The sequence below is a fragment of the Lachnellula hyalina genome (assembly GCF_007821495.1).
Source record: "Lachnellula hyalina strain CBS 185.66 chromosome Unknown contig00001, whole genome shotgun sequence".
In the NCBI taxonomy this organism is placed as follows: Eukaryota; Fungi; Ascomycota; class Leotiomycetes; order Helotiales; family Lachnaceae; genus Lachnellula; species Lachnellula hyalina.
In genome coordinates, this window is record NW_022157115.1 from 335430 (window position 1) to 363246 (window position 27817).

Here is a 27817-nt window from a genome sequence, read left to right on the forward strand (position 1 = left end):
CAACGGTAGGATAAATCAAGCCGCAAGAGTCGACTCTCATCATGGCACCAGCGCAGCTTGTTCATGTTGACAAAGAGAAGAAGCGCATCCAAAGTATATTGAGTAAGTTGTTCACCAAACCCGACACAAAGTTAGATTAATTAATGACTAACCTCGACTCAAGCTTTTGCAGCGGACCTAGAAGCTCAACTCCCTGCCGTCGCATCGTCAAGAACACCTGGAACCCTTCTCAGCGAGCTTGAAAAACACATAGCTTCATTTCCTAAGGGTTCTAGTCCAGCTGCCGCCTCAAGGTGCGAAGAGATTGACACCGCCGGCACAACTCTTTGGAATCTTTGCACACGACTCCTTCGAGGTCATGAGCCTGACAGCCCAAAGGATAGTCCGGTCATTCTAGTCACCGCACGCGTCCTTGCATTCCTGCTGTTGAATCATGCCTACCAGAATGGAGATAAAGCGGCTGGAGATATCTTGAGAATGATGAAGGTTGGGATCAAGGCCGCGAAGTCAAGTCTAAGTATGCGCCATCCCAAAGTTACAATACAATCCAGCTGACCACGCGCAGAGCGAAAAGACACACACCTCTCCGTGAGAGTTCTTGAAAAGGTTGCCCAATATGAAGAAGCACTTAAACTACCTCAACAAAATCTCCCCTTAGATGATGTCGAAGATCGTGAGAGACTGTGCGCAGAGTACTTCGTCCTTCGAACAGCTTTAGTATGCATATAACCCTCCATTAATCAATGATTGCTAACTTCACAATAGGCATGGCATCAAAAGCAGTTCGATGTTGCAGAACACATGTATACAAGATCCAGATCCTCAGAAAGAGTCTTCGACCCTCACACAGCAGAGAGCTTGGCAGATATTCTTTACGAGATGGGAAAGGATCTACTGGAAACTCAGCAGTATTCTATGGCCGTCAAGTGGTTGGAACGAGCCTACGAGGCATTAGAAAGTCAGGAACTCGACAGGCTTAGTATAAACGCCAGCGAACTTCGGATTTCAATCATACAGTCATCTGTAAAGGCGTTACTAGGATTGAAAGACGACTCCTCCCTGGGAAAAGCTCGGAACCTCGTCGATTTACTCCAAAACGAGACTGGAGATAAATTGGTCGTTTTACTTTTGAAGTTGGAGCTGTTAACTGCAAGTACGAGGGAGACATTCGACAGCAATTCCTATAGTGATGTCCTGCAAAGAATGACGCGGATCATGTCTCTCAGCGATACCAGCTTCAAATTAATTATGTTCCACATTCTAAAATTGAATGATAAGAGCCCGAGTCTTGCTTGCAAGGCACTCGAGGATCTTATGAGGCTTCGGATTCTCAACATGGATAAGGATGACTGGGTTGAGAAGGTCCTGGTCACTCGGTTGTGGATGAGTGTCACTCACAGAGATAGCCCTGAGGCTTTGTCGTCACTGGAAGAATTCTTCATCATGGTTGCGTCGAATGTCGACAAGCCAATAGGTACTACAGCCACTGCGGCAGCACATACGGCAAGTCTCCCCCTTTACAAGATCTAGTCAACACTAACATAGGCTAGTTATTATGGAAGCACATTGAGTCCAACTACGCCCAGACACAGTACGACATTGCTGGAAAATGGTGCCGATTAGCTATGCATCAGATATTCGAGAAGTCAGGGGAGCTCAACATGGCTCGACTATCGAGGTTAGTGGTGTCCAACTGGGACCAATGTGCTTGCTAACATGTATTGAGCAGAAAGCTCTTACTGTGTGCCTTGGCTAGAAAGGATATAAGCAGTGCCAGAGAGATCTTCGGGTCAATGTCAGCCGTGTCTCAAAATGAACCTATGACTAGATTCCTGATGTACAAGATTGCTTTACGCTCCGGAGACCACGAACTTGCGTCTGAAAGCCTCCATATTATAAGTTCATCTTCAAAGGAAGACCCTACCCTGTTATACGCTTGCTGCTTGGACGCTAGAGAGGTTGGAAACAAAACTACTATGCTGGCAGCGCTTCAGCTCGTCCTTGAAAAGCATGACTATGGAGCGCCTAAGATCATACACCTGCCATCACTACTTCGAATCACTATAGGTTTAACAGAGTCTTTGCTTGACAAGTCAAAGGATGTCGAGATCTTAGTCGATGCAGATGCCATCATCGAAAAACTGTGCAAGCTTTTCGAAGGGGGTAATTGCCCCAAAAATCCAGACCGAGATACCACTGACCCTCAAATATATAGCCGTGACTTCAATTCGGAAAACGCCCCCTAGTGGCCAAGGTACTAATGTATTGTGGTCTATTCCAGAACTGAACTGGTATTCCAAAAACTCATACAATCTTGCCCTAAAGCACATTTCAACCTGGCCTCTGCGGTCTAGCCTGAGGATGCTCACCTGCTGCGTAGCGTTCATCGACTACTACCCTAAAGATATAAATGAGCAAATAGCCGAAGATCTGTCACTACGCAAAATGTTCTGTGTGTTCTCCGCTGGAACAGCGCTTGTCGTTCTAGCCCGTGGTGAAGATAACAAAGAGCAATCTATGCAGGACTATCTCAGTCTACGAAAACATGTTAGTAGTTTTGACGAACTATTACAAGATAAGCTAGAGAAGCTTGAAGAGGGCCCAGCCCAAGACTTGCTGCAAAAACTCTCTGTTCTCTTGGCGTTCGACTTCGAAGCTGCTTGCCAACTGAAGGCGTGGGTCAACCTCCCTGCAGTTGTTGGGAGGGCGGAGATCTGTAAGAATATGCATGTTTATGAATTGATGGCAGACTGTGTTCTTAATGCAAAGACTCCTACCCAAGGTTGTTCCAACTGATACAAACTCAAGGACTTACTAACAACGAGCAGTTCTGGTCAGTACATTGAAGAATATCATCAATCAAGCCTGGTGTCTCGAATCAATGGACGGTACAATGTTAGCTAGATACATGCGATGCCTCTTCCAAGTCGCTCTTTCCGACAACGTTGAGATCGCAGAGCAACTCTTGGACCAAGTGCAACAACATGCCGATGAAGCTCAACATGTACGTTCTGCTCTCCGTCCACTTAATTGATTCTAAAAACCATATATTGATACGTGCTTAGACAGAGCAGCCATACCCCACAGCGGAGCTCGACTGGATTGCTAGCAAAGCCTTCAACCATGCCGTGGACCTTTACTGTGGCGGCCAAGACATAGACTGCAAGAACTGGGCGAGCAAAGCGCTGAATATCGCGCATTACTGTGCTGATAACGGAGCGTTGGAGAGGTTGTTCCAGACGAAGTATGCGGTGTTGAAATTTGATGCTTGATTTGCTTTGTTATTATGGATCTGCAGAAGCATACTTAGCTGGGATATGTATTCAAGAAATGCGGGGAGGAAACTTATTTTGCCGAAGATAGTTGACTTCAAGTGGGATATCTATAACCGAATAGGCTTTAGCTGGGCTGTGCTTTTATGAAAGGCAGGGAGGAATATGTATTTACTTGCAACAGTTGTCTTTAAACAGGACATACTATCAGTGGGATTTTATGGCTCATTAATACCTACCCTTACCTTTTAAGAGCCTTTACCCCCAAGATATCTACCTGTTCAGAGTCAATTGTCATCGACTTCTGTAGAACAGTACTTTCCGGAATAGTAGAAGCAAAGACATATCATAGAATCTTGACAGCAGATACTTGAATTTGGTGGGGGGAGGGGAGCGAGGGGGAGATATTGAGAGGAGGAACTCGCTAACGGTGGAGATAAAAGTGAGGAAGGAGTATAGATACTAACAAAGATCCAGTTGATTGTATATACAAATCCCTTCAAGTCAAGTGAAGCGAACAGAAGCAAGATATATAACAAGAAGTTGGCAAATGCCAGATTTTCAGACCCCAAGATGATTTTCAGACTCATAACCTGGTGCATATTTCGCTTCCACCTTAAAGAGCATCTAGCAAGACGCGCCAGAAGGAACATTCGAACATGCCGTACTGGTTGCCCCGCCCGTCACGTCATTCCCAGTCCAAGTCCAGTCAGAGCAAGAACCACTTCCGCACAAGATATACACATTCGTGCCCGCCGAGGTAACCGTGCCCGTGACATCGCTCACCGTCAGCCCTGTGATAGGCACACCTGTAGTAGCGGTGCCTGTCGGGCTGCCATTCTCGTAATCCTGCTCGATGACGATGCCATATTTGGTGATGCCGGACAGGGTGATGTCTTTGTAGGTGACGTCTTTGACGGTTCCCGTGGCGTCGTAGACAGTCTTGATGCGTACGCCGTTCTGCGAGTCTTTGACGGTGGAGGATGAGATGGTTACGCTGGCTACGTCGTTGTCGGTGCGCCCGCCTACGCTGCCGATGGAGAGGCCGTGGCCGCCGGTGCAGGTTCCGGATGTGAAGGTTATGTCTGTGCCGGAGTTGATGGCGAGGCAGTCGTCTTGGTTGACACTTTGGGTTGGTTAGCTTTGGCTGGGGGGTGAGGTGGATGGGGGAGGTTACATGGTAGCGCCGGTGATTGTTACGCCAGTGGAAGAACCGACATCAAAGGCATCAGTGTTATGGCCGAGTGATGTACCGGCCGAGTTGTCCATTGAAAGTCCAGAGACTGTTAGAGTAGTAGCATCATTAATGCTCATCAATTGAACAGGAGAATCCTTGAATGAGAGCCCGGTGATAGTCGAAGTAGTCAAGGAATGAGCGTAAAAGAACTTGGGTTTCGTTACGCCACCGTTCGACCCTTCTCCATCCCACCATCTCGATCCGTCTCCATCAATCAGTGAACCGCTGGCACCGGTTACAGTGATGGAAGTTCCGGACACAGAGACCAAAGGCCCACTCCATTCTTCGTAGCCGAAGGTAGTGGTGCCCTCAAAGGTGACCTGAGATGCGTGAATATATTATTTCGGGATGAGTAGGGACAGTGAACTTACGTGCGTTCCGCTTGTAAGATCAGTTAAGTCGAGGGTCTCGCCAGCTGGGACCACAACTGAGCTCAGAACGATGGTGGCACAAGCAGCCTTTGACACGCTCACAGCAGAGGCACCAGTAGACCCGGAGAAGGTACAAGTTGCTCTTTTGGCCAATTCGGGGGCTGCGGTAGGCTCTGGAGCTGCAACAGGAACGGCTGATACAAGAGATATGGCCGTAGCCGCTAGGCTGAGGATGGTTGAAAGTTGAAACATGTTTTGTGGAATATCAAAGTTAGACAGTTCCTGTAAGTGATCTGACCAAAGGTGTATTTGGACAATGGATGAAGTGGTGAGTGAATGTCTATTATATAGACCAGCAGAACGAGTGTGTATATATGAGTGAGTGAAATATAGAAGAAACTTAGGCTATGCAAGGTAACATCGATCTTTCTATGAGTTGTCGAAATGAGTAAGATCCATACTTGTATATTTTTCCATCCATACGAACAAACAGATGGACAACAACCATGGGTCTGCCGGGTCTGGAATCACAACCCGATCTTAGGATAGATCGGCTTAGCAAAGTTTAAAGTAGTCCAGTAGGTTGAGAAGGGGCAAATCCAGGCACTTGCTACCGAATATTTGTCAAAAAGCAAAGAAAAACACTTGGCGGATTCCACACTGATGGTTCAAATAAAGTGCCAAGTTATCCAGGAGAAACAAGCAATGGCAAGAAAGACTAAACAAACGATTTTCCCTGTCGTGGAACAATGAAATGGACAGTCAAAGGACGCGTCCGCCCTGCTTGGATATCACGATCTCAGTGGTGGAAACATGTTCAATCAACATCGAGACCTGACGTATCATTGGACATTTAAGTCGTTGTCGGCCTCCTCATTTGGAAATGCTGAATCAGGACCAGATCATCATTTTCACGTCCCAAAAAGAGACTCATAAAGGCATAATTTTCGGAAGCGACGTTGTCTCGAAAGCGTCCCGCCGTGTTTCAGGTGGAAATATTTCCAGAAGCCAAAAATACACGTTTGCGCGTGATACCAATCCAATTCATGAAATCTGGAGCGTAGTTGTTCCACGACTCGGAATCTTGTGGAATAACTTTCTCGGCAGTTTTGGGATATTCTACCGGATCTTTGAGTATTCCATGTGCCATTGCTAAGTTCTCTGTGGAGTGGAAATGCGGGGTAGCCTGTAGATTATTGTAGTTTTGCCGCGCTTATCTGGGGAAACATGCATTTGCACTTCAAAAGCCTCATCATAGGTGGATGGCGAGAGGAGGAACGGCCTGTGTTAATTTATCTTCTTCTTTTTCTCTTACAATTCAAATATCATACAACATCGCTCGACGCTCTTTACCGTATGCTGCTTTACACCCATGCATCCAATCCCCTAGTATTTTCACCACATTCAAGTAGTCAGAACTTTCCGAAGAAGCTTTCCGAAAACGCCCCTAACTCTCTCGGGCCTCTCAGCAACACACGTGAACACAACAGCCGTACTGATCGCAAAAGCCAACGTCTCTCGCCATTGATTCTCCAAAACATAGCGCCTAGGAAACAACGTAGCCAAGGCTCTAGGTGCAACGAAAAGACCGAGCTCCTTCCTTCTGCCTGCGGCTTCGATCAAGACGCTCCATCCGCAGAATGCACACCCAGAGCCTATGCATATGCCGGAATCAATCTGTTGGCGGCGAGGGATACTTGTTCCGAGTATACGAGGGCCGATTCGAGTTCGTGCGAGGCAAATACCGTAGTAATAAACTGCGATAAAAGTTCCGAGGAATGCCGATGAACGTGCCGAGGACTCCAATGCGTGTCTAAACCGTTTCTTGCTTGGCGTTCGCAATGTGAGGATGAGGTTTAGGGGGAGATATGTTGAGAAGGCCCAGAGGAAAGACCTTACCCATCTGGACAGTGCGTGTTTTTCACAGCTTTTCCCAACCCCCATATGCACTATTTCGCATGGATATGGGATGCTCTTGACGGGATCCCCGTAATCTAAGGGCAGGTTGTAGTCCTTGCACATCCCTTGAAGTACATGAGCCTGTCCTGTCTCCAAACCGTATTTTATCTCTCCGAATCGGACACGTCGGAGGGCTGTAAGCAGACGTTGGTCGACAGCAGCGGCGGACTTGATCCATTTGTTGTAGGATGGTGGCAGGCGATCCGGTGTATATACCCATGCCCACATGATTAACGCACATGAGCTAGCAAAGATCGAGGAGTCAGTGAGAGTTGATGCCAATTTCTCAATCTGTCCCATTGTTAGAAGGTTCCACAGCAACTGGGTATTTCACAAACCATCGTCCATTGGCCTGCCGCAGCTCGCCGACTCTTACGCTGGGCCCATAATTCCCCCACGATTACATCAACAGCTCGGGTGACGGCAAATAAAGTTAAATCCATGGTTCGACCTGCAAACTGTATGGGTCTAAGAGGTGCTCCCGTAGGAGTTGCTTCAGAAACATGGTCTATGAAGGCCTCGCTCTTTTTCGATTGGAGAAGTCTTAGACTAAACCAAGCTGCGATGAAGGTAGACATGCATCTTGCTAATCTGAAAACATATGAGTTAGTCGCGTATATGAATTATAATACTGGGAGAAGATATTAATGCTATTATCCAGGTAATTGTGTACAATGAACTGAGCCTCATGGCAAGGTTGCCACTTGATAACAGCTGACTGTATAGTGATCAGGAGTATTCTTACCTCAATTGTTCCAATTTCGACAAGGATGATGCTATCCGTGCAATTAATTTTCGCAATGGAATCTTGTGTAACGATTAGCAAAGAAACCAGAAACGGGGCGAATCACGTGCCTGGAGCAATGTTGAGCCTCCAGCGAGTGCCGCGCAGAAAGTGGAGAATCTCTGTAGTTCAAGTCCTCCTCTCAAGATACGGACAAGAGATGGAAGAAAGGCATCAACAGGTTTCTCATCAATATTCGTCCGCCTTAGGCTCAATGTAATCAAAAGTAGAGTAAGGAGTCTAGGGGTTGTGGACGAGATGTATCCAAGAACGTAGGCGCGCAAGAGGGGCCTGAAGACAGGAGGAACAGCCTGTTCCAACGACCTCGTAACGGCAACAGGAGCACGAGGTTGAGCAGAGGCTGCTGTCATGATAAGAGAAGGCTACATGTACCGTTTCTGCAATCAGCATCTCGATATCAAGGGGCAGTCCAGTGTAAACAACCGTGCAGTGTACGGATCTGCTTTGCATGGAAGAACGTCACTTACATTGACTGGGACTGGAGGCCGGGGTTGAGCATAGGCGCTGTCCAGATGTGGAAACGCCCCGGTACTCCGTACAAACAAGTATTAGTTGTTACTGTTATGGTTCGCTGCAGATGAAATTGGAGCCCCACGTATTATTGTCAAGTCGACAAAGCACTTTCGGGAGAAATGTTCTACGAAGTATGCTGCTCTCTTGGGGAATTCCGAATGCGAAGGGAAACACGAATTCGAGGCGGGGGTTGAGTTATTGAAGTTGATCTTAACGGTCCGTTTCCGCAGAGCAATCGGTGCAATTTGGTTATTTGAGGCGCAGTAGGGGTAGGGTTATGACACGGTAAGTGCCGAGTTGGCGAGAGATGAAAGAAGCGCTGCCTACAAAAGAAGGGGGGGGGGGGGATAGGAGGGGAGGGTATTGGGTTTATTTGTATAGTAGGTGCATCGGGGTTGTCGATATGGGGAAGTTTCCAAGCTTGGACAAAAGGGGTGAGGCTTGCTTTAGTCTATATACCGAGATGGCCACTACCCCAAAGAGATTCAAGGAATCAAGCATTGAGAGATATAGATTAAAGAGTGATTGATTAGGCAGTTAACAGTGTGTGCGCATGTCGGTAGAAGTATTATAAGAGATCTATAACAATGATAATAAGTATTTCTCTCATTCGGTATAGATGTAGGTACACGAGAAGTAAATACTGTGGATCACTTATTAGACTTTGGACTTGGCCCAGTACAGCCCAGAAAACGGTCAAGTATCTTACAAAATACGAGTACAGTACGGTAGGATTCTCTCTCAGATTCAACATTTCAACATTTCAACATTTCCAAGATGTTTCTTCTGGACTCGTGCGTGCTACACTAATAACGTACGTTAAGTGTAGTCGGTGGGCAGCTGGATTGACATGTGAACGGCAGCGGGGGCTGACTTGACTCGAGCTGTACATTGACGATCATTTGCGGCTGCGGAAGTTAAAAAGAGCCAGAAGAACATTGACAACAACGGCTCCGTGGGCCTAATCTAGAACTTGAACGAAACGAGAAGCAGAAGCAGAGATAGAAGAAGAACAGAGGCAGTATATAGACAGTACCTTTATCACACCATAAGCATTGCATTCTGTTGGGAAAATCATACAAGTAAAAGCAGAAGCTTTAAGCTACAACTGCAGACCCCAGTCGGGTCATACTGTATCATACCCCCCTGAGCTGCACTACTTCGCTCACACTTATTACTCCTTCCCCTCGATAGCCGGCCCGCCTGGCTGCAGCTCTAGAATTCCACCACCTCCAGAAATTCCTAACCTGCTTTGCTTTGCTTGCGGAACAACTCCAAACTATCCTCGAGCCCTTCCTGAGGGAGGACTGGATGTCGTGTTCTACTCGACTTTGTAGCACACGTCGCCGTCGTCCCACCACTCGCTCAAGTCAGATCTGATAGGGAAGCTTGATAAAAGTCCGGGGTTACATACAGTACATACATCCAATACGAACGAACGACCGACCAACACCACCACCATTCTCTGTCTCTGCACAGCTTCACGATATCATCCAGTCCGAACACATCAACCATACGGCACTCATGCTCGCGGTTCAGCGTCCCAGCATGGGTTCATCGAAGCCACCCAACCTGGATATGTCATTTGGCTGTAGGTCGAGCGCGAGCGCGAGCCCGATGTACCCGGAACTTTCTCTAACACAGAACTGCAGATGCCATCGACGCCAATACCTCGAATTTCCCATTTCCTCCACCTACAGCGCCGGGCCCTTCGTTACTCGACGACAATGAATCCAAATTCCTAGACAACTTCTTCGACGGCGTGAGCTCCGATCAATTCGACTACAATCTCTTCACAAATGCACCAGACGGCGCAGATGCGGGGTTTGGATGGGACGAGTTACCACCTACATTCATGGGAACAACGTCTTCATATGGGCAGCAATCTGACACTGGGAATCACGCATTACCAGATCTTAATTTCAACAATGGCATGAGTACACAAGTGAAGGCCGAACCTTCAATACCACACACAACGTCTGCCGATGTATTAGCAGCCGCAACACTACTACAGAATGGATCCAATAGCCGGTCATACACTATGGGAGATGGAACACTATTTCAAGGGCAGGGAATATCCAGACCCCCAACAAATGGCCATACCCGGCCGCAATCAATATCACATAATACAGGTATTTCCACGAGACAATATCCAATGAATCATGGGCGAGCAAGTGTAGAAGAATACCCATCAGAAAATTACTTTTCTGATATGGTTTTCGGCAATCAAATCCATCCAATACGCCAAAGACGCACCATACCAAAGTTTGATCTCAAATGGGGATCAGATGCCGCATTCGGGCCATCTCAAAGCTTCCTCTCGCCCACCGATCCCGACGGGGCGATAGAACGGACACAGGCCCAAACTCTAGAAGGTGCCTTTATTCTCGACGGACCCAGCGCAGAAGCCTCACGGACGACAAGTCCACAAACGCACAGAAGTCCACAAACGAACCGAAGTCCACAAACGCACCGAAGAACCAAATCCCTAGGCCACCCAACCGACGATATGGACCAAGGATCTTCAAGGCCGAAGAAACGGAGGAAGAACAAATTCCAAGACGACGACGAGGGTGACGAGGACGACGAGTCCCCTGCTCCCGCGCAAGGACAACTATCTGGCAACAAGAAACGCAAACCCACCAAGAAAGGGGGTGCAGTCGATCCCCCAACAGCAGATATAGAGGCTAGCAATAAACGGAGGAAATCTGCCGCGGCAGGAGCAGCAGCGGCGAAAGCGGCGCGGGAGAATCTGACCGAGGACCAGAAACGCGAGAATCATATTAAGAGCGAGCAGAAGCGAAGGACGCTGATCCGAGAGGGCTTTGAGGACTTGGGGGAGCTGGTGCCTGGGCTTCGGGGTGGGGGGTTCAGTAAGAGTGCTGTCCTTATTATGTCGGCGGATTGGTTGGAGGACTTGATAGAGGGGAATCAGGTTTTACGGGAGAGGTTGGATCAAATGGAAGGGCGGTCATAGGTCATAGTGGAGGGAAGCGAAGGGACTCGGAGAGACAAAAGGAGTTTTTGGAGTTTGGGGGTTCTGGTATGTGGAAGAGAAGATATCACTCTTGGCTGGCTGGTTTGATGATACACAGGATCTAGTTAATGAGGGAATAGCGACGCAGGGGAAGGGGGAATTTGCTGGGCGGATAAGCAAGAACTGATGGCTAGCCGATAATGTACGGAGTTTACATATGGCACGCTTTAATGGCATATTCTTAATATCTGCACTCACAAAAAACATATTCCAACCAAGTCCATCACCTCAGAGACTCACACTTACTCCCTCTTCCCTTCTCCCTTCCCAGTACTGAAAGATTGTATACGTGCCCATTGCGCCATGTATGTATACAGCCCACCCACCACCATCCCTCACACCCCATCCCATCTCGTACGACCACCGACACCCAAGACCAAGTCACCGGATCCCATCCCATTGTCTCAAGAGGGCAAGACCCAAACATCAAAAAGCAACTCGTGTCCTCAAAATAAACCGATCGGAGTTACGGAGTACTGCTCATTCACGTTCCCGTACACCCGGAGACGAGATGGATGACACGACATGAGCTTATGTTCGGGGACATGGAGCTACATTTGCTTGCTAGTCAGCTCTGCCGCGTTGGGTAGATGAGGCGTACGGAACACACGCATACTGTACAGTAATAGAGTTTGGACGGAAATAGAAGTCGTACGGTAGGTACCAAAGCGTTGGGATTTTGTTAGGTGCCAAGGGATTAATATGGGGGGGGGGGGGGGGGGGAATACTTTTGACAACATTTCATCATGACGAGGCAGGAGGCGTTGGATTAGGTAAATGCTATCTATTGCTAGGTCTTATGTTGTCTGACGTGGAGAACGAAACGTGTCAAGAGACAGGAATAGAATATAATCGATTGTTATTGTTAGTTCTCAAGCGCATGGTAGCGTTCATGGGCCGCCATGGCGAATGCAGGCATCACAGACCCGCACTCATGGCAAACCTCCATATTGCCCTCGTCTTCTTCGTCTTCTTCCCAAACCCCGTTTTCATCTACTGTGTTCTGAGTCAGAATCATCATGTCTTCCGAGCCAGCTGTGATGGGCCCCAGAGCTTCACTGCCAGCACTTGGCTTTGCTTGGACCGCGTCATCAACTTGCGCAGTATCGCCATCTTGTTCGTCTTCATGGAATATTGTATCAGGAGGTACATCGCGATCCTCAACTCGCCATACTTTCAACACCTCCTCTTGCCTCTTAAACATCCGCCCGATATCCCTACCGCCCCCTCCCTTCCCCTCACTCGCCGCCTCAACCATATTCGTAACAGCCACGTTAATCAGGCTTAGATTCCAGCCTGCCTGCTGCGGATGCAGTCTCTTGAACATAGGAATCAAAGCAACTTGAATGAGTTTCTCAACAATAGCATCTATGCTTTCTTTAAACGTGAATATGAAATTCGGTACAGGGCCAGAGCGAGAAATGCGATTGAAACTTCTTGTCCTCGTACCATCTGCGTTGAGAGGTGGTCGAGGACGAGTGGTGAGACGCAGCGTTTTGGGATGAGCTAGCCAGCGCTTTGCACCTAGACCTACAGCGTCAGGATCCTCATCATCTTCTAGGAGATCAGCATGCATCCTCTTGATGAGACTCGTAGCCAGCATGCGGAGTTCTTTCATGACTTCAGGTAAAGTGTCTAAACGCATGTAGGAATCCTCGATGGAGATTTGCGTGGGTACTCTTTTCATCTGTCGAACTTCCGTGTCGTCGATGCCATTTATCAAGTTCCATGTCTTGCCTCCGATTCCTTGCTCGGCGCCGGCACCGCCGAGTAGGGTTTCGAGGAGTTCGGGGCACATGTTGGGAAAGAGTCGGACGTCCCGGACGGTCACTTGTTCCTTGGTTTCGCCATAGATTAGGCCGTCGTCAAACTCGGCTGGTCGGGACAGGATGTGGTTGCGGATACTGTGGGACATTTTGAAGCCGATTCCTGGGATCTTGCCGATGTCATGGCTGTCTATAAACATAGTCACATTGCTCTCACGTCCAGCTGTCTCGTTATAATCGTCTGCAAGGATCTCATACGGCGGTATAAGAGTTGTCTGTGCTTTTGGCTTGTGTATATTGCCAGCCAACTTGCTCAGTAGCTTGTTTGTTGAAATGCCCACCGTCGAGGTATATCCCTTCTCTTCTTCCATGCTCCATCTTAGATGCTGGGCTAAATGCGACCCGAGAGTGAGACGAAGGAGGAGCGAATCATTGATATCATATTTCGGGACTGCCGTGCAGGATCTCGGCAAAAAATCCTGGGGATGAGAAGGATTATTTGGATCTGGCGGATGTTCAGGGAATGTATGCCCGGCAATCTCAGCTGCATTAAACGAGAATCCTATTGTCGGATCCTCGCGCTTGAGTTGGAAGAACGAATGGGACAAGTCATGGTAGTTTAAGAGCGCCTGGTTGTACTCGACGAGGTCTGTGACATCCAAGAATACCTCATCAAAACCTAGTCTTTCGACCTTTCCACTCCACGCAAAAGATTCTAAAAACTTGTATAGAGATTTTGAAGCATCTCGAAATCTGCCTAGCTCCTCCCCCAGAACTATGACAACGTCCGGACAGGTCGTTTTGGCTTCGTGGATTAACTGGAGTTTGCGCAGGCCACGGCGGCGAGCTTCGTAATTGCAGGTCACAATGATCTGTTTCTTTGCAATGGGTCAGCAACAATGTCTCGGAGTATGGCGGTGTTTGAGAAGAGCTCGTACCTGCTGTACCGCCTTTAAGGAGGAGTCAGTGTATTAGTTTGAGCCTTGAGATGATCTAAATCCGGAACTTAGTTGTAGCAAACTGACTAGTGGAAGAGCCTTCAAGGAAGGGTTTTCGTTTTCGAACACGGACGCGTAGAAGCAGTCGTAATCCTGAGTGATATTGTTAGATCAGATGGACGTGTCTTCTTGTCGGGGGCGAAGCTAACAAAGTGTATGATAATCCTCTGGTCGTTCCTCATGACTGTCATGTTGCTAGACGCGGATGGCATCTAACCGCTTTCATCTTTACAGTAATAAGCTTGAGAAGCCGTTTACGTTTGTGCAAGGAGAGGCCATTGAGATGCCGGCTTGCATGAGTAACAATGGAGTGAGAGGCTGGAGGAGAAGACGTGTTGAGCCCTACGAGTACCTCGTAAAGTATTGCGGGTCGGGACTCGGAGCATCAGATCAGATCCACAGCTAAATTTGGACATGATTAACCTCCGATCTCGAGCTACGAGTAGCCGCCCACCGCCCTACCCCTTCCAACACCCAACTCTTGCGCAAACTGCAACGCTGCAATTTTCTGGATACCGTTAACCTTTTAATCCTGCATCTCGATTTACGAAGGTACTCTTCATTCCCAAAACAAATACAGTACCCCTCATCGTGCATTCCGAGATTTGAGAGCCTGATTTCTATGAATCCCATCATCCCATCCCATCCCATCCCATCCCACGCTCGGCCCAGCAGACGCCCGTTCCATTCTCAGATCAGCGTCTTACTGGCAGCAGACGGTAACGGTACAGCAGCGGCTGACACCTGAGTTTGGATACTTATGAAGTCTAGATCTTGAACCCGTAATAATAATAACACAATACGGAGTTTACAATTGTGGAGAACTGCGGTAGAATCGTAAATTATTATTCCGAGGCTTTGGACTGGCTGCACCCTGCTCGGACCATAGATGGCGTCAAAGTTGCGTACTCTCCGTACTCTATTTCTATCGCTGGCGGTTCTGACTCGCGCCTATTAATCCCAGCCAAGAGCCAGGACCTCAGGTTGGCTCGATGAATGGCATGAGATGGGATGGGATGAAATGGCGGGGGAAGCTCAAAATAGCTGGATGATTATTGGAGTGGAGTGGGCTGCCTTTGACGAGACGCCTCAACATCCTGGGCCACGTCTGCATCCGCCTCTAACCCATCCCATCTCCCCTCTCCTGCCTCTTTCGGCCAATCATCGCAGTGTGACTCGTCTGCATTCGAGCGCTTCCTGCTTCTGTTTCTGTTTCTGTTTCTGTTTCCTGTATCCTTATTTCGTACCACTCACTCACTCACCACCCACTACGGCAAGTCAGTGTCTAGCAGTTGCCACCCGCTGTTGCGCATGCTGGGATGGCACAGGAGGTCGTCGACTGCAGCGCAGGGTTCGGTTGGATTTTGCAAGGCATGGCTTGATTTGCCCACCCCACTACTCCACCCAGGCTCTGTACTCCGTATAGGTAGGTTGATATTTGGGTAGGGATACATGCCATGTATGCTTTCTAGAAATACATCCACTCGCGCCTAAATACTTTCTCTTGCCCACATGCCATCTCGTCACTTGCATTAGAGTTCCCCCCCCTTTCTCTCCACAGCGCTATTCATGGCTGTCCATCAAAAGCTTCACCTGTTCTTATATGTCTTCTAATCTCTTGTACTATATTATACCTAATCCCGCCCCCCTCTCATCTCTCCGATCTTGATCCATTCTTTGGTCTTTCCACCAATACTACCTCTCATCTACTAGAGTGGGGTCCAATATTGCTATTGCTATTACTATTGCCACTGCCATTGCCATATCAGTTTAGGACAACCTGCCTTCTAGATCTTGGAGTCTTGGGCTATGATTCTACTTCCTCTTGCTATCCCTCCGTCCTCGTCCACGATGTCTGGGTCAGAGTCGTCATCGCCTCCCAAGCGGCCAAGGCTTAGTCTCCAAATAAAGACTCCTTCCACGGCACTGACTTATGGAAAGTCTTCGACGGCATTGAAGGCTGATGTTGACCCATCATCTCCTACCGCTTTTAATACACTCTCGAATGCATACGCTGCCGCGATTGAGAACTCATCACCGAGGACGGCAAGGCCTATATCAGCAACTATAAAGAGCGGAAGGCCTACCTCGCTACGGCTAGAGACGAGGAACGCTGGTGATAATCACTACGTCCATCCATCACAACGAACCCAAACCCCAGGGCCATTCTCAATTACCTACCCAGATACCCCGAGCTCCGCAATCTCTGGCTCGACATCAATCCCCGAATCAGCAGAATCTCAAACCCCCGCTTCATCCTTTACATTTACACCACCCCAGTCAGCTGGTACTACCGAGCAGAAGCTACCAAGTGTCTTCACTTTTGCAGCCAATGTTCCCAACAAAGACTCTCCGAGTACCCCGAGAACACCCAGGCGGCGGGCAACATTCGGCAATCAACATCAAGCGGCGCCATATACACATCCCCGAAGCTTACACAGCATACTCCGAAACTCACCACTACCCCCTCGAAGCACCATGACCCCCGCAACCCCGAGTCGCGTTTCTATGCGAATTGCAAATCGGGCTGGAAAAAAAGTGGGATACAACGATCCGCTCACCCAAACAATAACAACGAATAAATACGTCAAATCACATATTGATCTACTATCGGAAGAATCCCCATACTCCGCCGCCAATACCGAAAAGCAGGACACTTTAGATTTAACTTTCGCATACACGGGAGATGAAACCAGAGATGGGGGACAAACGCCCGGGCCATTTGAAGAAATGAGGAGGAGAATGGCAGAAAGCGAATTAGAAACACCAGGAACGAAAAAACGAAAGAGAAAGGAGAAGAAACGGAAGTGGGAGTGGACAATTACTAGCACTGAAGGAGAAGGGGATGATGAGGACGAAAAGACGCCTGTGATTAAGACGCCATTGACAGCTGTGAGGATGGAGAAGACTCCGAGCACGGCTGTCTGGAGAGGGTCTTCGGTATCGACCACGGATTCTGAAATGTCAGACGTGGAAGAGGGTCGCTTTGTTGGCTCATGCATAGACCCGACAGATTCAGAAATGTCTAGCAGCGATGATCAGCGACCAGGAAGCTCACAATCACTTTGATCATGATGTGGGGGGCAGGATTCCCTGCTAGCATAATAATAAGAATAAACAAGAATAAATAAGAACAAGCCATTCGTCTTTATGAGAGACGGGCAAATCATTTAAAGGGTGTGGTAGCAAGCGCTAGGAATGTTTCACATCAAGTGAGTGACTTAGGGCAGCCTCAACATCGTGACTAACACGAACAATAGCCTGAAATAACTTATGAAGCTGAAAGTTACACATGCTTGTATTTTACTCGTAGTACAAAAGTTTCAGGCGGAGCCCCTACTCAAGTAAGATCGACCATCATGTTCGCACCTTCCATGCAATAAGGTCGAGTCAAAGGTCTTGGCATACTAGGCATGGCTCCTTGGCCTCCTAAATTGACTGAATCGTGACCGCAGGCACGCGACCCTCCAACCAGCATGTTTCACCGCGATTCACGAAACAATCATCAGCCTGATGGTTTTGACTATATCTTTGCGTGGCCGTCCTCTGGACTTGTAACATTGCACTACTAGTTGCACGAAAATTCCAAAATGTCGCGCGATCCCGAATCTCAGTTCAACGAAGTCGACTTGGACACAGATGCAAATGATCCTCTACTTCCTAGGTCTAAAAGTTTTAGGAGTTCGAAAAGTTCTAGGCGTCCGAGGAACTCACAGGAAGTCATTGAGCTGGATGATATTCCGCCCATCATCAAATCAGCTAATGGTAATATCTTCTGGGCAGACGAACAATGTACTCGCCGCGTGGGACTCACCACCTCCGAAGCTCGACTCTTCCTATGTCTGCTTCAAACAGAAGAGCCCGAAAAGTACAACTACGAAGAATACAAGCAGCTCTTCGATGACTTCGGGAGAGAGCAAGAGAGGCTCCAAAAACTAGTTGATGCAGTCCCTTGGTGGGACATCAACTCCTATCGCCAGAAAGCCATCTGGGAAGCAAGAATTCAGTGGCTAGAACGTATGAAAGAGCCTCGACTGTGGCTTCTGTATCTCATGGCGAGACGCAGGCGGATCTTGAAGCAGGCGGCTATGAGAGTGCTAGCGCGTTTACGAGAAAAGAGGCTTGAGCGGATCGCAAATGGTCACCAACATCAGCATCAGCCTTCCAAGTCACAGACTCAGCCACCGGTGGTGAACGAAGCGTCCCAAACCGTGGGAGTACCAGCCACACCCGCAGTCCCCATCATGGTCAGCGAAGAGAGCCAGACGTCTGAGACACATCTCAACGTTGCTAACGTTAGGGATTCCATTTCCGAGATGCTAAAGTCAAGCTTCAGCTCTGGTCGACGCTCTCATTCTTCGCAAGGGCGGTGTCCCGTCATTGAGCAGCGCATACAGGCTACTAGAGAGGATATCAAACATCAGGTTGAGAAGTTAATGCCAAAGCAGATTTCTTACCTGGTTATAGGATGGTTTCCCCGCTCGGCTAGTGACCCGGTAGAACGGACCTTACAGTTCGAGGATCCGGCAGGGCTCTTTAGGGCTCTTAGACATGGAGAGACAAACGTAAGAGGCTGGAGAAGGCTTTTGTCGTTGAAGGCGTTGAGGGGGTTTGGCTTATATAAAGTAAGTATTTCCCCCTGGTCTATAGGCAAGGCATTGATTGGGACTTACGTTGGCAGTGTGACATCTCTCGCGGCGCCCACTTGCCCCTGAACCTCACCAGTTCGCAAAACGCCGTCCTTGGCCAGTTCTTCCTCGCCTACAAAGCCTCTAACCGCCACGCAGATTATGAAGTCTCTATCGCATGGCAGGGGTGGGTTCACAAAAACCTGAACGGTGGCAAGAATAACCCTTTGGAGGGCAGGTATTCTTTACAGCTGATTTACGAATGGTCGAGCTACCGGCTTTGTGTTATTGTCACCGCACCCTTGATTCTCTCATTCGCGTTGGGGCTTTGGTACATGATTAAAACAGGAGATGTTGTTACTGCATGGACCATTGCACTTTATATTGTTACTGCTGCTGCAGGTGAGTTCTCTCAACTTCAAGTCTTGGATGGAATGCTACTGACTTTTCTTAGCTGTTGTTGCTCTGATGGCCATCATTGGAGGATTGAATGATATTTAAATCGGTCAAGGAATACCATGGGAGTATACTGTACAAAGATTCTGCATCTTACATCGGAGTTTTGTAGCATAGCGTTTGCTTTCGATTAATGACACAATACTTGCATTAACTTACATATCAACCAATGCCTTAATACTTCCCACTTTCCTTTACAGCCCCGCTCTCCTTATTCTGCTTCTTCGTCTTCGTCGCCCACTCAGGCGCCTCGTCCTTACCATTCTCCTCCTCTTCATCACCCTCCTCCTTCGTATGATGAATCGTCGTACTATTATGTTCCGCCGGCGAGTATATTGTATACAAAATCTGCTTTCCATCAGCCCCACCCTCCCCCAAACCCCAAACCCGCAACCCAGAAACCACTTACCAAAGGCGTGGCACCCGTATTAACAAACTGATGTTGCGTCCCAGCCGGCACAACCACAAGATCTCCCGCCTTCACCACCTGCTCCTTGCCATTAATCGTCGCCAAGCCCTCCCCGGACGTAAACGTGAGCGCTTGATCCACCGTGTGCACTTCATCGCCAATGTCGCCGTCGACCGGGATGGTCATGAGCACTACCTGCGAGTAGAGGCCCGTGAAGAGGACTTTGCGGAACTCGGCCGACGAGGAGGGCAGCGAGGTCGTCATACGAGGGAAATAGACCATTTCGTGGGCTGGGGGTCCGGAGTTGGGCTTGTGGGATGCCATGGTGCGGATTGTTGGGGCTTGAGATAATTTGAATTGTGGTGATATTGTTTTGGGGGATTTTGATGCTAGGTTTGAGATGATGCGTTTACGGATTGAACGTGTGAGTGTTGTGGTGAGCATTTAGATGATGGACGAGGAAACGAATTTATGGGTGAAAAGGAAAGAAGCCGGATTACAAAGAAGACAGTGCATGATATATAATAATGGAGGTCTAGAAGACCTATGCATGTCATGTCAGACCATGATCTCAATAGTAATGATTCATTACTATCGACCCTGACTTCAGGGTTGGTTCGTCATCAACCTATTGAAGAGCAAATCCCGAAATATTGCTGCATTCGTAAGATCTTAGGAAATATGTCGGAGTTCGCAGCTGAAAGCAGCTTTTCACACTGATGATTGATTATTATTATTCAATGGAACAATGATTGATGATGGATGGTCAGTTATCGTCATTCTCCGCGGAAGCTATAGCGTAGCGGAGCTACCCCGGGGAAAGCGGACCGACTTTCTTCCGCCACCAGATGTCCAAGTTAGGAAAACGTAAGATATCAAGCCAAACCACTCAAGAGAAAAATATACAATGAACGCGATTCCACGAGTATGGTCTCGGCTGGGCCGCAAAGATGCAGCCTGGATATGTTCATCCTGCGCAACAAAATCCACGCGCCGAAAACCGTCTACGCCTTTCTTCAATCCCTCGACCCGAAGAGCCATTTCCGATAGCTCGAAGCCCAGACAAAATGTAGCGCCAACCATGGAGCAATTGCGCGCTCCTTTCAAGACGAAGAACAGCTCGACGTTATACTATACCCTCAGTATCATATTAGGCACTGTAGCCTTTTCCTACGGTTCCGTGCCCATGTACAAGATGGTTTGTACAGATCACCCCATTACATATACAAGCCGCTGACAATGGATTGCAAGATATGCCAAACAACAGGCTGGGGCGGCCAACCCATAAAAGCCCCCGGCCACGGCGGGGCGGAAAGTGATGACCCCTCGGAGCGCCTCAAGCCCGTCACGAATGCCAAACGCATCCGCATAACTTTCAACGGCTCCGTATCCGACGTCCTGCCCTGGAAATTTACGCCGCAGCAGCGCGAGGTGAAAGTCCTGCCTGGTGAGACTGCGTTGGCGTTCTATACCGCGACAAATAAGTCTGATGAGGATATCATTGGGGTGGCGACGTATAGCGTGACGCCTGGACAGGTGGCGCAGTATTTCTCGAAGATTCAGTGTTTTTGCTTCGAGGAGCAGAGGTTGAATGCTGGGGAGACGGTGGATATGCCGGTGTTCTTTTATATCGATCCGGATTTTGCGAATGACCCAAATATGAGGGGGATTGAGCAGGTTACGTTGAGCTATACGTTTTTTAGTAAGTTGCTGGATTTTGTCTCGATTTATGAAAATATACTGACCGAAAACAGAGGCGAGATATGATAAAAATGGGCATTTAAAACCGATGGCGTAAATGTATATGTATAATATGGGAGCATAGCATTTGCATTGGGCGGAGTTATTGGTTGAGGTGAAGACCGCATAAAGATACATTTCTGCTCAATCTGAAACGATTCTCTGGCTTCATATATTCTGAAATTGTAGGTCATTTTGAATTGCCAGTTCAAGGCATTCGAAATATTCACGCTCACTTCTGAATGCAGTGTATCAGCAAGCACAGGGCCAATTTATTAGCTGCCACCTGTCTCGCAGTACATTTTACTTTAATGTATTAGTATATGTGTGTTACAGCTCTTTTATGTTTCCATATCTTGTTCATATATATTGGATTTCAAGAATCAGTCATTGCCTCTACAGATTTGGGGTAAGGGGGCAGGGAGTTGTACCGAGGAAAGTTGTACCTTTCTCGGTTGTGGAAACTCCTTGTCCCGCGACAAGAAGGTGACGGTACTCTAACGGTCCAGTCTACTATTCACATTAAATAGCATATGAGAGCTATTATACATCTTCAATGAACATACTGCACTGCATAAATTTGTAGAACAAATTCAAACTAAATATCAAGCCCTGGTGGCCGGCCAAAATTGATTATGTAACATACTTTCAGCCCGAATTCATGATCAACATTTCGACATCAGCCTCACCTTTATAACAGTTCCATACAAATCAGCAGTCACATGTCTTACATTACTCTTCTGGACAGCATAGGCAGCGCCCGCCGTCTGAGTGTTCCCACAGCCTTATTGAATGATGCGGGTCCAGAGAAATAGGCAATAAAGGCCAGCCTCTACTTATACAGGGCTGACCGTGTAACGTTCTTGATTCAACATTTGCTCTCCACCAGCTACTTTCACATCGTATAAAACTATACTTCAAGCTCCAATTCACAGTGACGGTCTATCAATTGCAGCAAGGCAGGACCTCAATGCAAATCATCCTCTACAACATGTCCAATACAATTCAACAAGAACCACCCAACACGATGATTTCGCTACGACCACCTGATAACATCGTGAACAAGATGCTGGAGTTCGCATCAAAGGAGCCGCCCAAGGTTACAACGCCCTTTTTCACACTTCCACCAGAGCTCCAACTCAAGCTCTTCGAATACCTCAACCCGATTGACTCAATCTGTCTTTCTCTTACAAGGTACGTCACCTGACTCTTCTCCCCTCCTTCCCCCCCAGGTTCAATACCTTATCCTCCTTATATCTCCATAAACTTCCACTAACACCCCACAGTAAATTCATCTACAGCCTCAACGCACTCAAGCCACCCACCCCACGCATCCCCCTCAACACAGGGGCACCAGACTCCTCGCACCCAATAATCTCCCCAAACAGCTGTAAACACTGCTGTCCCGTCCTCTACGTACATGTCTCCTTTCCCTCTACAGCAACCCCCCACCCCCCTCCCAGTCCAACCAACTAACTACCAAATCCCCCACAGTATCCAGCACACTGCCAACTACACTACCACCTCCGCCCCTTCATACCACAACACATGAACTACTGCTCCGGCGCATGCGCCAAATACACCAACCGCGCTAGTGGTGCGGGTGACCGCGACTCCTGTGGCGATTGCGGTATCAGCTATCGGCGGTGCTATAAGAGGGGACGCAGGATGCTGGATATGCAGCGTCTGGGTGAGAGGCAGCCGCGCTTGAGAAAGTGGTATAATCATACCTGACTGGCGTGTGACGAGTCATTTTCAGGGTATGGAATGCTGTGGATAAGGTTTGAATTGGCGTTTGTTTATCTGGATATGACACGGCATGGCATAGCATGGCATAGCATGGGGCATTTTTCGCTATCTACATAGAGGCATTTGGTGTTGAAGCGTTGGATTTTTGCATAGCTTGGGGTATTCACATGACCGCCCTAGGCCTGGCCTTCTGGAGTTGAGAAATGTGTGTTTTGCATGGCATGCATGGCGTTGTTATGGATATCGTTGGCTTTGACGGAATATGGATTCACGTGGCATGGATTACCATTGCATTGAAATCAAACGTGCATGAACAGGACTGTAGGATATTAGTTCATTCGTACGCGTTGTATCCCACGAAATATATACTACCAAGTTGTAAGTGAGCCCCTTGTGACTTTTATGCTCTAGTTGCAATGCTATGCTACTACCCCTTAAACCGATCTGCCCAGACCACTTTAGACCTTCGTGATATTCATAAATCATATAGAGCCTGTTCAGATTTCCGTCTCCACGTCCGGCTGCCTACCCTGCAAACTACCCTTCTTCAGAGTCCTGCTGACAACAAACTTCGCCTCATCCTTCGCAAATGCCAAATTCCTCATCGGCTTCCACTGCATCAAACCTCTCTGTTTCCGATGCAAACCTTTTTTCTCCTCATTATACTGCTTAACTTGCTTTATCGGATTTTTCGCTTGCGGTGTGCCTGCCTTGCGCACAGCATCCTCGCTCTCACCATTAGTCTGTTCGTCCTTTCCAAACTCGTTGTTGTGAGAAGCATCATTAAGTCCCAAGTCACTCTCATCAGAATCTGACCCCGAAGAATCATCCTCATCATCAGTCACTTCTTCATTCACTTCGACTTTCTCCTGTTTTCTTGCCCCACGCCGATCGATGTACTGAGCGGGGTCTTTCCCAAAGGCACCACTCCAGTCAGTGCCATCTTTCGACAGCCACTTCTTCTTCTCGGACTCATCGGCTTGGGACAATACGTCACGGCCTTGAGTAAGTGACTGATCATGTAATTCCTGTACCGCCGGTGGAAGTTCTTTTGTGACATAACGGTCACGCACGCCTTCGGAGTGGCAAGCTTCCCAAGTCTCTTGCGTCTCACGTGAGTCATTATCAGTGACAAAGCGGCTGTGGTCCTCATCAGTGCCAGCCTTGAAGCGGCCCCGGAACTGTAGACGGCCTATTTCTTCGATCTTGAGATCCGGGATACTTTTGAAGCTCTCTTCGGTAATATAGTTCTGCGTCAACCTCATACCTTTATCCGTCTTCCAAATCGGGATACTGACATCCTGCTCCTCATTATCCACAAAATGGTGGAGCCAGATGACTGCATATGCATCTGCATTGCGTTTGTTGGCTGTATGGAATTCGAAAATAATGGGGGATCTGTATCGATATCTTACGGGAAGGCGAACACTGTGCTTGCCGTCGTTCTTTGCAATATCCCAGAATACACCATCTCCCTCTTCGGTTTTTTTGCACTGTACTCTTGAGATCTTGCTACTGCTGCCACCAGTTCTCATCTTGAGTTTACTGTTTGCGGAATAGCCCGTAGCAAGGATTTTGCTAGATGTAAATTCGAAAGTGCCTACGTCCCAGCCTAATTGTTGAGGTGGCAGGCGAGTTTCTATGCTCCTGAACAGGAGAGAGATTCTGATACGTCCGAATCCGATACCGCCATCGAGAGGATACCATCTCGTAACTTGGGAGGAGGTTTGGAGAATATCGCTGAGTTTCAAGGGCACGACACCGAGTATCGGGTCGTGTTGTCTCATGCGCTGGTCGCGGACTGCTACGGTGATGATGGCCGACCGCCAGTCTCTAATGAATCGCTCGGTACCGGCATTGAAAATAGGTTTGCTACTAACAACCTTGGAACGAGTACGATATACCTGTAATCTGATTATTACAATTGCGTTCTGTGCTTTTAGATTAGAGTGACAATTTACCAATTCATCGTTGTATAGAATTGTACAGTAACTGCTCGGAAGTGTGTTGTGCTCTTCCTCCTTATTCTCGCCACTTTCCTGAGCGGGCTCAAACTCTCTACCTTTACGTTTGCCGTCACTACCATTGAGGTTCTGGAGCTCAAGGTTGACGATTTGGTGCACTACGACGCTGCAAATACCGCTCGGCCAGAGTGGGTCTGGAGGCGTATGTACCACTGCATCCTCCTCTGCATTGTCGAGACTGCCTTTGTCGTCTTGCAGTTCCTTCTTATCCATGAGCTGATCTGGAAGATTCACGTCCTTTCCGTGAGACCGCATGGCCGGCCGAAATTGTGGCTTTCCAAAGTAACCAACCTCCCAGTGAAGCTCACCAGGCATACTATCGTCGGCATGCATGCCACGGAGTTTTGATGTCTGAGGGTACATCTTTCCGGGATGTTGAATCATTTTTTGCATCGAAAGCTCCACTTTGCCAACGACGTCGTCGGCAGACGATCGATCGGAGTCCCAGAGTTCCATCGAGAGTTGTTCGTCGGCTTTGATTAGATCAGGGGTGACTAGGAGTGCGCATGTCTCCTCCCATATAGGATTGAGATCATCCTGTATGACACGGGTGCAATACATGGGCTTCCCATATTTCGAGAAGCTCACAGTAATGTAAGGATCGCTTCCACCACCTTCACTACCACGACGATCTTGCTTGCTGAGACCAGTAGCCTTGTGAATTCTGATCCATAAGACCCCGAGGGCCTCGACATCCTTTTGGATATCGTCACCTTGCAACAGCTTTCCCATGTCAAGAGTCATTGATTTGGGAGCAACGTATTCATTGGCCGCGGCTCCAATGGCGTAATTGACGAAATTTGAGATCAAAGGAAGATTGAGAATATTAATTCCCGTCTCTAGCATAGGCACACACCCAGCTTGAACTTTTGGTAATCCCATGAGCGTGAAAGTCAAAGCTTTCAAGAAAGGGGGCTCAGGCGACATTTGAAGGCGCAATCGAACTGTGCCAACAAGTCCTTGAAGCCTAGAGATCAAAAGTCAGCATCTGCTTATGCATGCAACTTGTACAGTTCAATTAAAATGTTCCAGGCCTAGGACCCAGAAGTGGGCTAACAGTTGAGGCAAGGGAATCAATAGGCATACTCAACAAAGATAGGCAATGGTACCCCAAATAAACCTTTAATGCCAAGATAGAAGACTAATTGCATATGCATGTTCTTGGCCCTGTTAGAAGTACTGGTTCCAGATTTGGTGGCGTGATATGCAAAGGAGCACTCGAGATTGTAGTAATCGCCCCCCTCCTCGTCAGCTGCCAATTCTTGCGGGTCCTTAACCTGCTCGTTATGTTTGTGAATATCATCTTTCAGATCTTTAACGTGCCCATCTGGAAGAGCACGCAAGCTGAGGATTCGGAAAGGGTTATTTCCCTGATTTATTTCTGCAACTCGAACGTTCTCAATTACACTGGGAAGTGAAGCCTGCATGACATCTTCGAGGGTATCGGCGACGGATGCGAACATGTCTGGATCGATAAGCCCCCACATTACACCCAAAAAGGTATTCATCCACCTACGTCAAGATATTGGAGTCAGTATTGCCTGGTATAGTATAATCTGGAATTTAGATGATGTTCCACATGGGTGAGACATTTGCTTGAGAGTAATCGACTCTTGGCACATGTCTTCTAAAGTATGACATCCCTCCGAGAAGGTCACTTACTCTACGCTCTCCGGAATAAGGTTTGCAGTGGCCTGAACATATCAGTCATTTGTTTGGTGATTAAAAGGGTGTAGTTACCATCTTGCCACGCTCTTTTTCACTCTCCCACTCGGTTTCTCGACCATGTCGTACGAGTTCCTTCATCGACAGGAATACTCCTGAAGACACGCACATGCCTAGTGGGATGAGTCCATAAAGAGCTCCGCCAAACATCTTTCCCAGCACAACAATTGCAATCAAGATCCCAGCACAAAGTATGGCCGTTCTCTTCTCCAATGCAACATACATCGGCTCATAACTAACGGAAGGAGTTGGGTGGAACAGAATATTAGTCTTCTCGCCATTGATGGGTACATCTGAGGTACTTCCAGGCTCTACTGGGTCTGGAGGAGCGGTTATATCTTGCTTGTTTCGGTATTCCCCACCAGACTGGGTTGCTTCGGTCTTGACAGGGGTGTCTTTGTTCACATTGGCGTTAGGTACCGAGAGCTATATGGAATGAGCTGGGTTTCAAAAGTAGTATTTAGAGAGTACTAACTTGTGGATTATCCGCAGCTTTCATGAATTCCGCATTGACGTCTTCAATCTCAACCTCATTCCCGGTTGTAGGGTCAGTGACGACTTTTCTTGAACTGGCATCACCTTTTGGCTTGCCCTGTTTGTGATCTCTTGCCTCGCTGCTATTAGGTGGGTTGGACCTCGTCTGCTCGTCAAGCTTTGCATCTCGACCCTTCTTGTCTTTGTCCAAGCTTTCAACAAATTTCTGTATGTTTGGAATAGGATTTGTGGCAGAATAATGACCACCGGGGCCCTTCTTGTGATCATTCGACATGTTGAGAGCTGGTGTCGCTCAAGCTGGGGAAAACTGTATGCTGTGGGTCCTTGCGGCTTAAAGGAGTTGATTCTCACTGCAGGAGCAGTCCACATAGACCGGTGGATTAGAGAAGAATTTCTCAATTGCGGTATGTAAGACGACTTGTAATTGAAGACAAAAAAGGGAGAAAGGAGAAAGAAGGAAAGAAATAAAGAAAGCGAAACTGATCGTATCGACTTGTACATACCCACCTAGTACTATACATACCTTGCTTGCTGTTTCGGAAGCTGGATTCAAGGCTGGATGATGTCATGGGGGACGCGACGAGCCGCGTTCTGTGGACCCAGCTAGAAATGCACGTGCGATCGCTCTTTCTA

At 48.0% G+C, this 27817-nt stretch overlaps 10 protein-coding genes across 10 annotated transcripts; 5 read left to right on the top strand and 5 right to left on the bottom strand.

The window, feature by feature from the left end:
- Positions 1-41: 41 nt before the first annotated feature.
- LHYA1_G000102 (uncharacterized protein) lies at positions 42-3272 on the top strand (the record flags this gene model as incomplete). The annotated part of the gene is made up of 9 exons (XM_031145096.1): positions 42-102; positions 164-517; positions 566-717; positions 766-1458; positions 1551-1678; positions 1730-2163; positions 2216-2782; positions 2829-3004; positions 3066-3272. 9 exons carry the CDS (start codon positions 42-44, stop codon positions 3270-3272), a joined length of 2772 nt encoding a protein of 923 aa, XP_031009944.1.
- A 627-nt stretch (positions 3273-3899) lies between these two features.
- On the bottom strand, positions 3900-5162 carry PG2_0 (Polygalacturonase; the record flags this gene model as incomplete). Its single annotated transcript, XM_031145097.1, has 3 exons — positions 3900-4398; positions 4450-4829; positions 4881-5162. Coding segments are annotated over 3 exons (1161 nt in total), but the record flags the coding sequence as incomplete, so codon positions are not given.
- A 1122-nt stretch (positions 5163-6284) lies between these two features.
- On the bottom strand, positions 6285-7994 carry LHYA1_G000104 (uncharacterized protein; the record flags this gene model as incomplete). The annotated part of the gene is made up of 4 exons (XM_031145098.1): positions 6285-7130; positions 7178-7430; positions 7559-7646; positions 7691-7994. The coding sequence occupies 4 exons, from the start codon at positions 7992-7994 to the stop codon at positions 6285-6287; spliced, it is 1491 nt and encodes a 496-aa protein (XP_031009946.1).
- A 1687-nt stretch (positions 7995-9681) lies between these two features.
- LHYA1_G000105 (uncharacterized protein) lies at positions 9682-11134 on the top strand (the record flags this gene model as incomplete). The annotated part of the gene is given in 4 exon segments (XM_031145099.1): positions 9682-9748; positions 9810-10144; positions 10155-10188; positions 10290-11134. The coding sequence occupies 4 exon segments, from the start codon at positions 9682-9684 to the stop codon at positions 11132-11134; spliced, it is 1281 nt and encodes a 426-aa protein (XP_031009945.1).
- Positions 11135-12059: 925 nt separating this feature from the next.
- Positions 12060-14149, bottom strand: POLI (DNA polymerase iota; the record flags this gene model as incomplete). Its single annotated transcript, XM_031145100.1, has 4 exons — positions 12060-13838; positions 13899-13910; positions 13986-14051; positions 14108-14149. The coding sequence occupies 4 exons, from the start codon at positions 14147-14149 to the stop codon at positions 12060-12062; spliced, it is 1899 nt and encodes a 632-aa protein (XP_031009948.1).
- Positions 14150-15809: 1660 nt separating this feature from the next.
- Positions 15810-17027, top strand: LHYA1_G000107 (uncharacterized protein; the record flags this gene model as incomplete). The annotated part of the gene is made up of 1 exon (XM_031145101.1): positions 15810-17027. The coding sequence occupies one exon, from the start codon at positions 15810-15812 to the stop codon at positions 17025-17027; it is 1218 nt and encodes a 405-aa protein (XP_031009947.1).
- A 2189-nt stretch (positions 17028-19216) lies between these two features.
- yrkC (Uncharacterized protein) lies at positions 19217-19895 on the bottom strand (the record flags this gene model as incomplete). Its single annotated transcript, XM_031145102.1, has 2 exons — positions 19217-19390; positions 19452-19895. The coding sequence occupies 2 exons, from the start codon at positions 19893-19895 to the stop codon at positions 19217-19219; spliced, it is 618 nt and encodes a 205-aa protein (XP_031009940.1).
- Positions 19896-20358: 463 nt separating this feature from the next.
- On the top strand, positions 20359-21249 carry COX11 (Cytochrome c oxidase assembly protein, mitochondrial; the record flags this gene model as incomplete). Its single annotated transcript, XM_031145103.1, has 3 exons — positions 20359-20649; positions 20703-21153; positions 21206-21249. 3 exons carry the CDS (start codon positions 20359-20361, stop codon positions 21247-21249), a joined length of 786 nt encoding a protein of 261 aa, XP_031009939.1.
- A 933-nt stretch (positions 21250-22182) lies between these two features.
- Positions 22183-22743, top strand: LHYA1_G000110 (uncharacterized protein; the record flags this gene model as incomplete). The annotated part of the gene is made up of 2 exons (XM_031145104.1): positions 22183-22385; positions 22686-22743. 2 exons carry the CDS (start codon positions 22183-22185, stop codon positions 22741-22743), a joined length of 261 nt encoding a protein of 86 aa, XP_031009857.1.
- A 694-nt stretch (positions 22744-23437) lies between these two features.
- On the bottom strand, positions 23438-27458 carry mug190_3 (Meiotically up-regulated protein; the record flags this gene model as incomplete). The annotated part of the gene is made up of 5 exons (XM_031145105.1): positions 23438-25931; positions 26051-26476; positions 26627-26658; positions 26705-27115; positions 27165-27458. 5 exons carry the CDS (start codon positions 27456-27458, stop codon positions 23438-23440), a joined length of 3657 nt encoding a protein of 1218 aa, XP_031009858.1.
- Between the last annotated feature and the right edge of the window lie 359 nt (positions 27459-27817).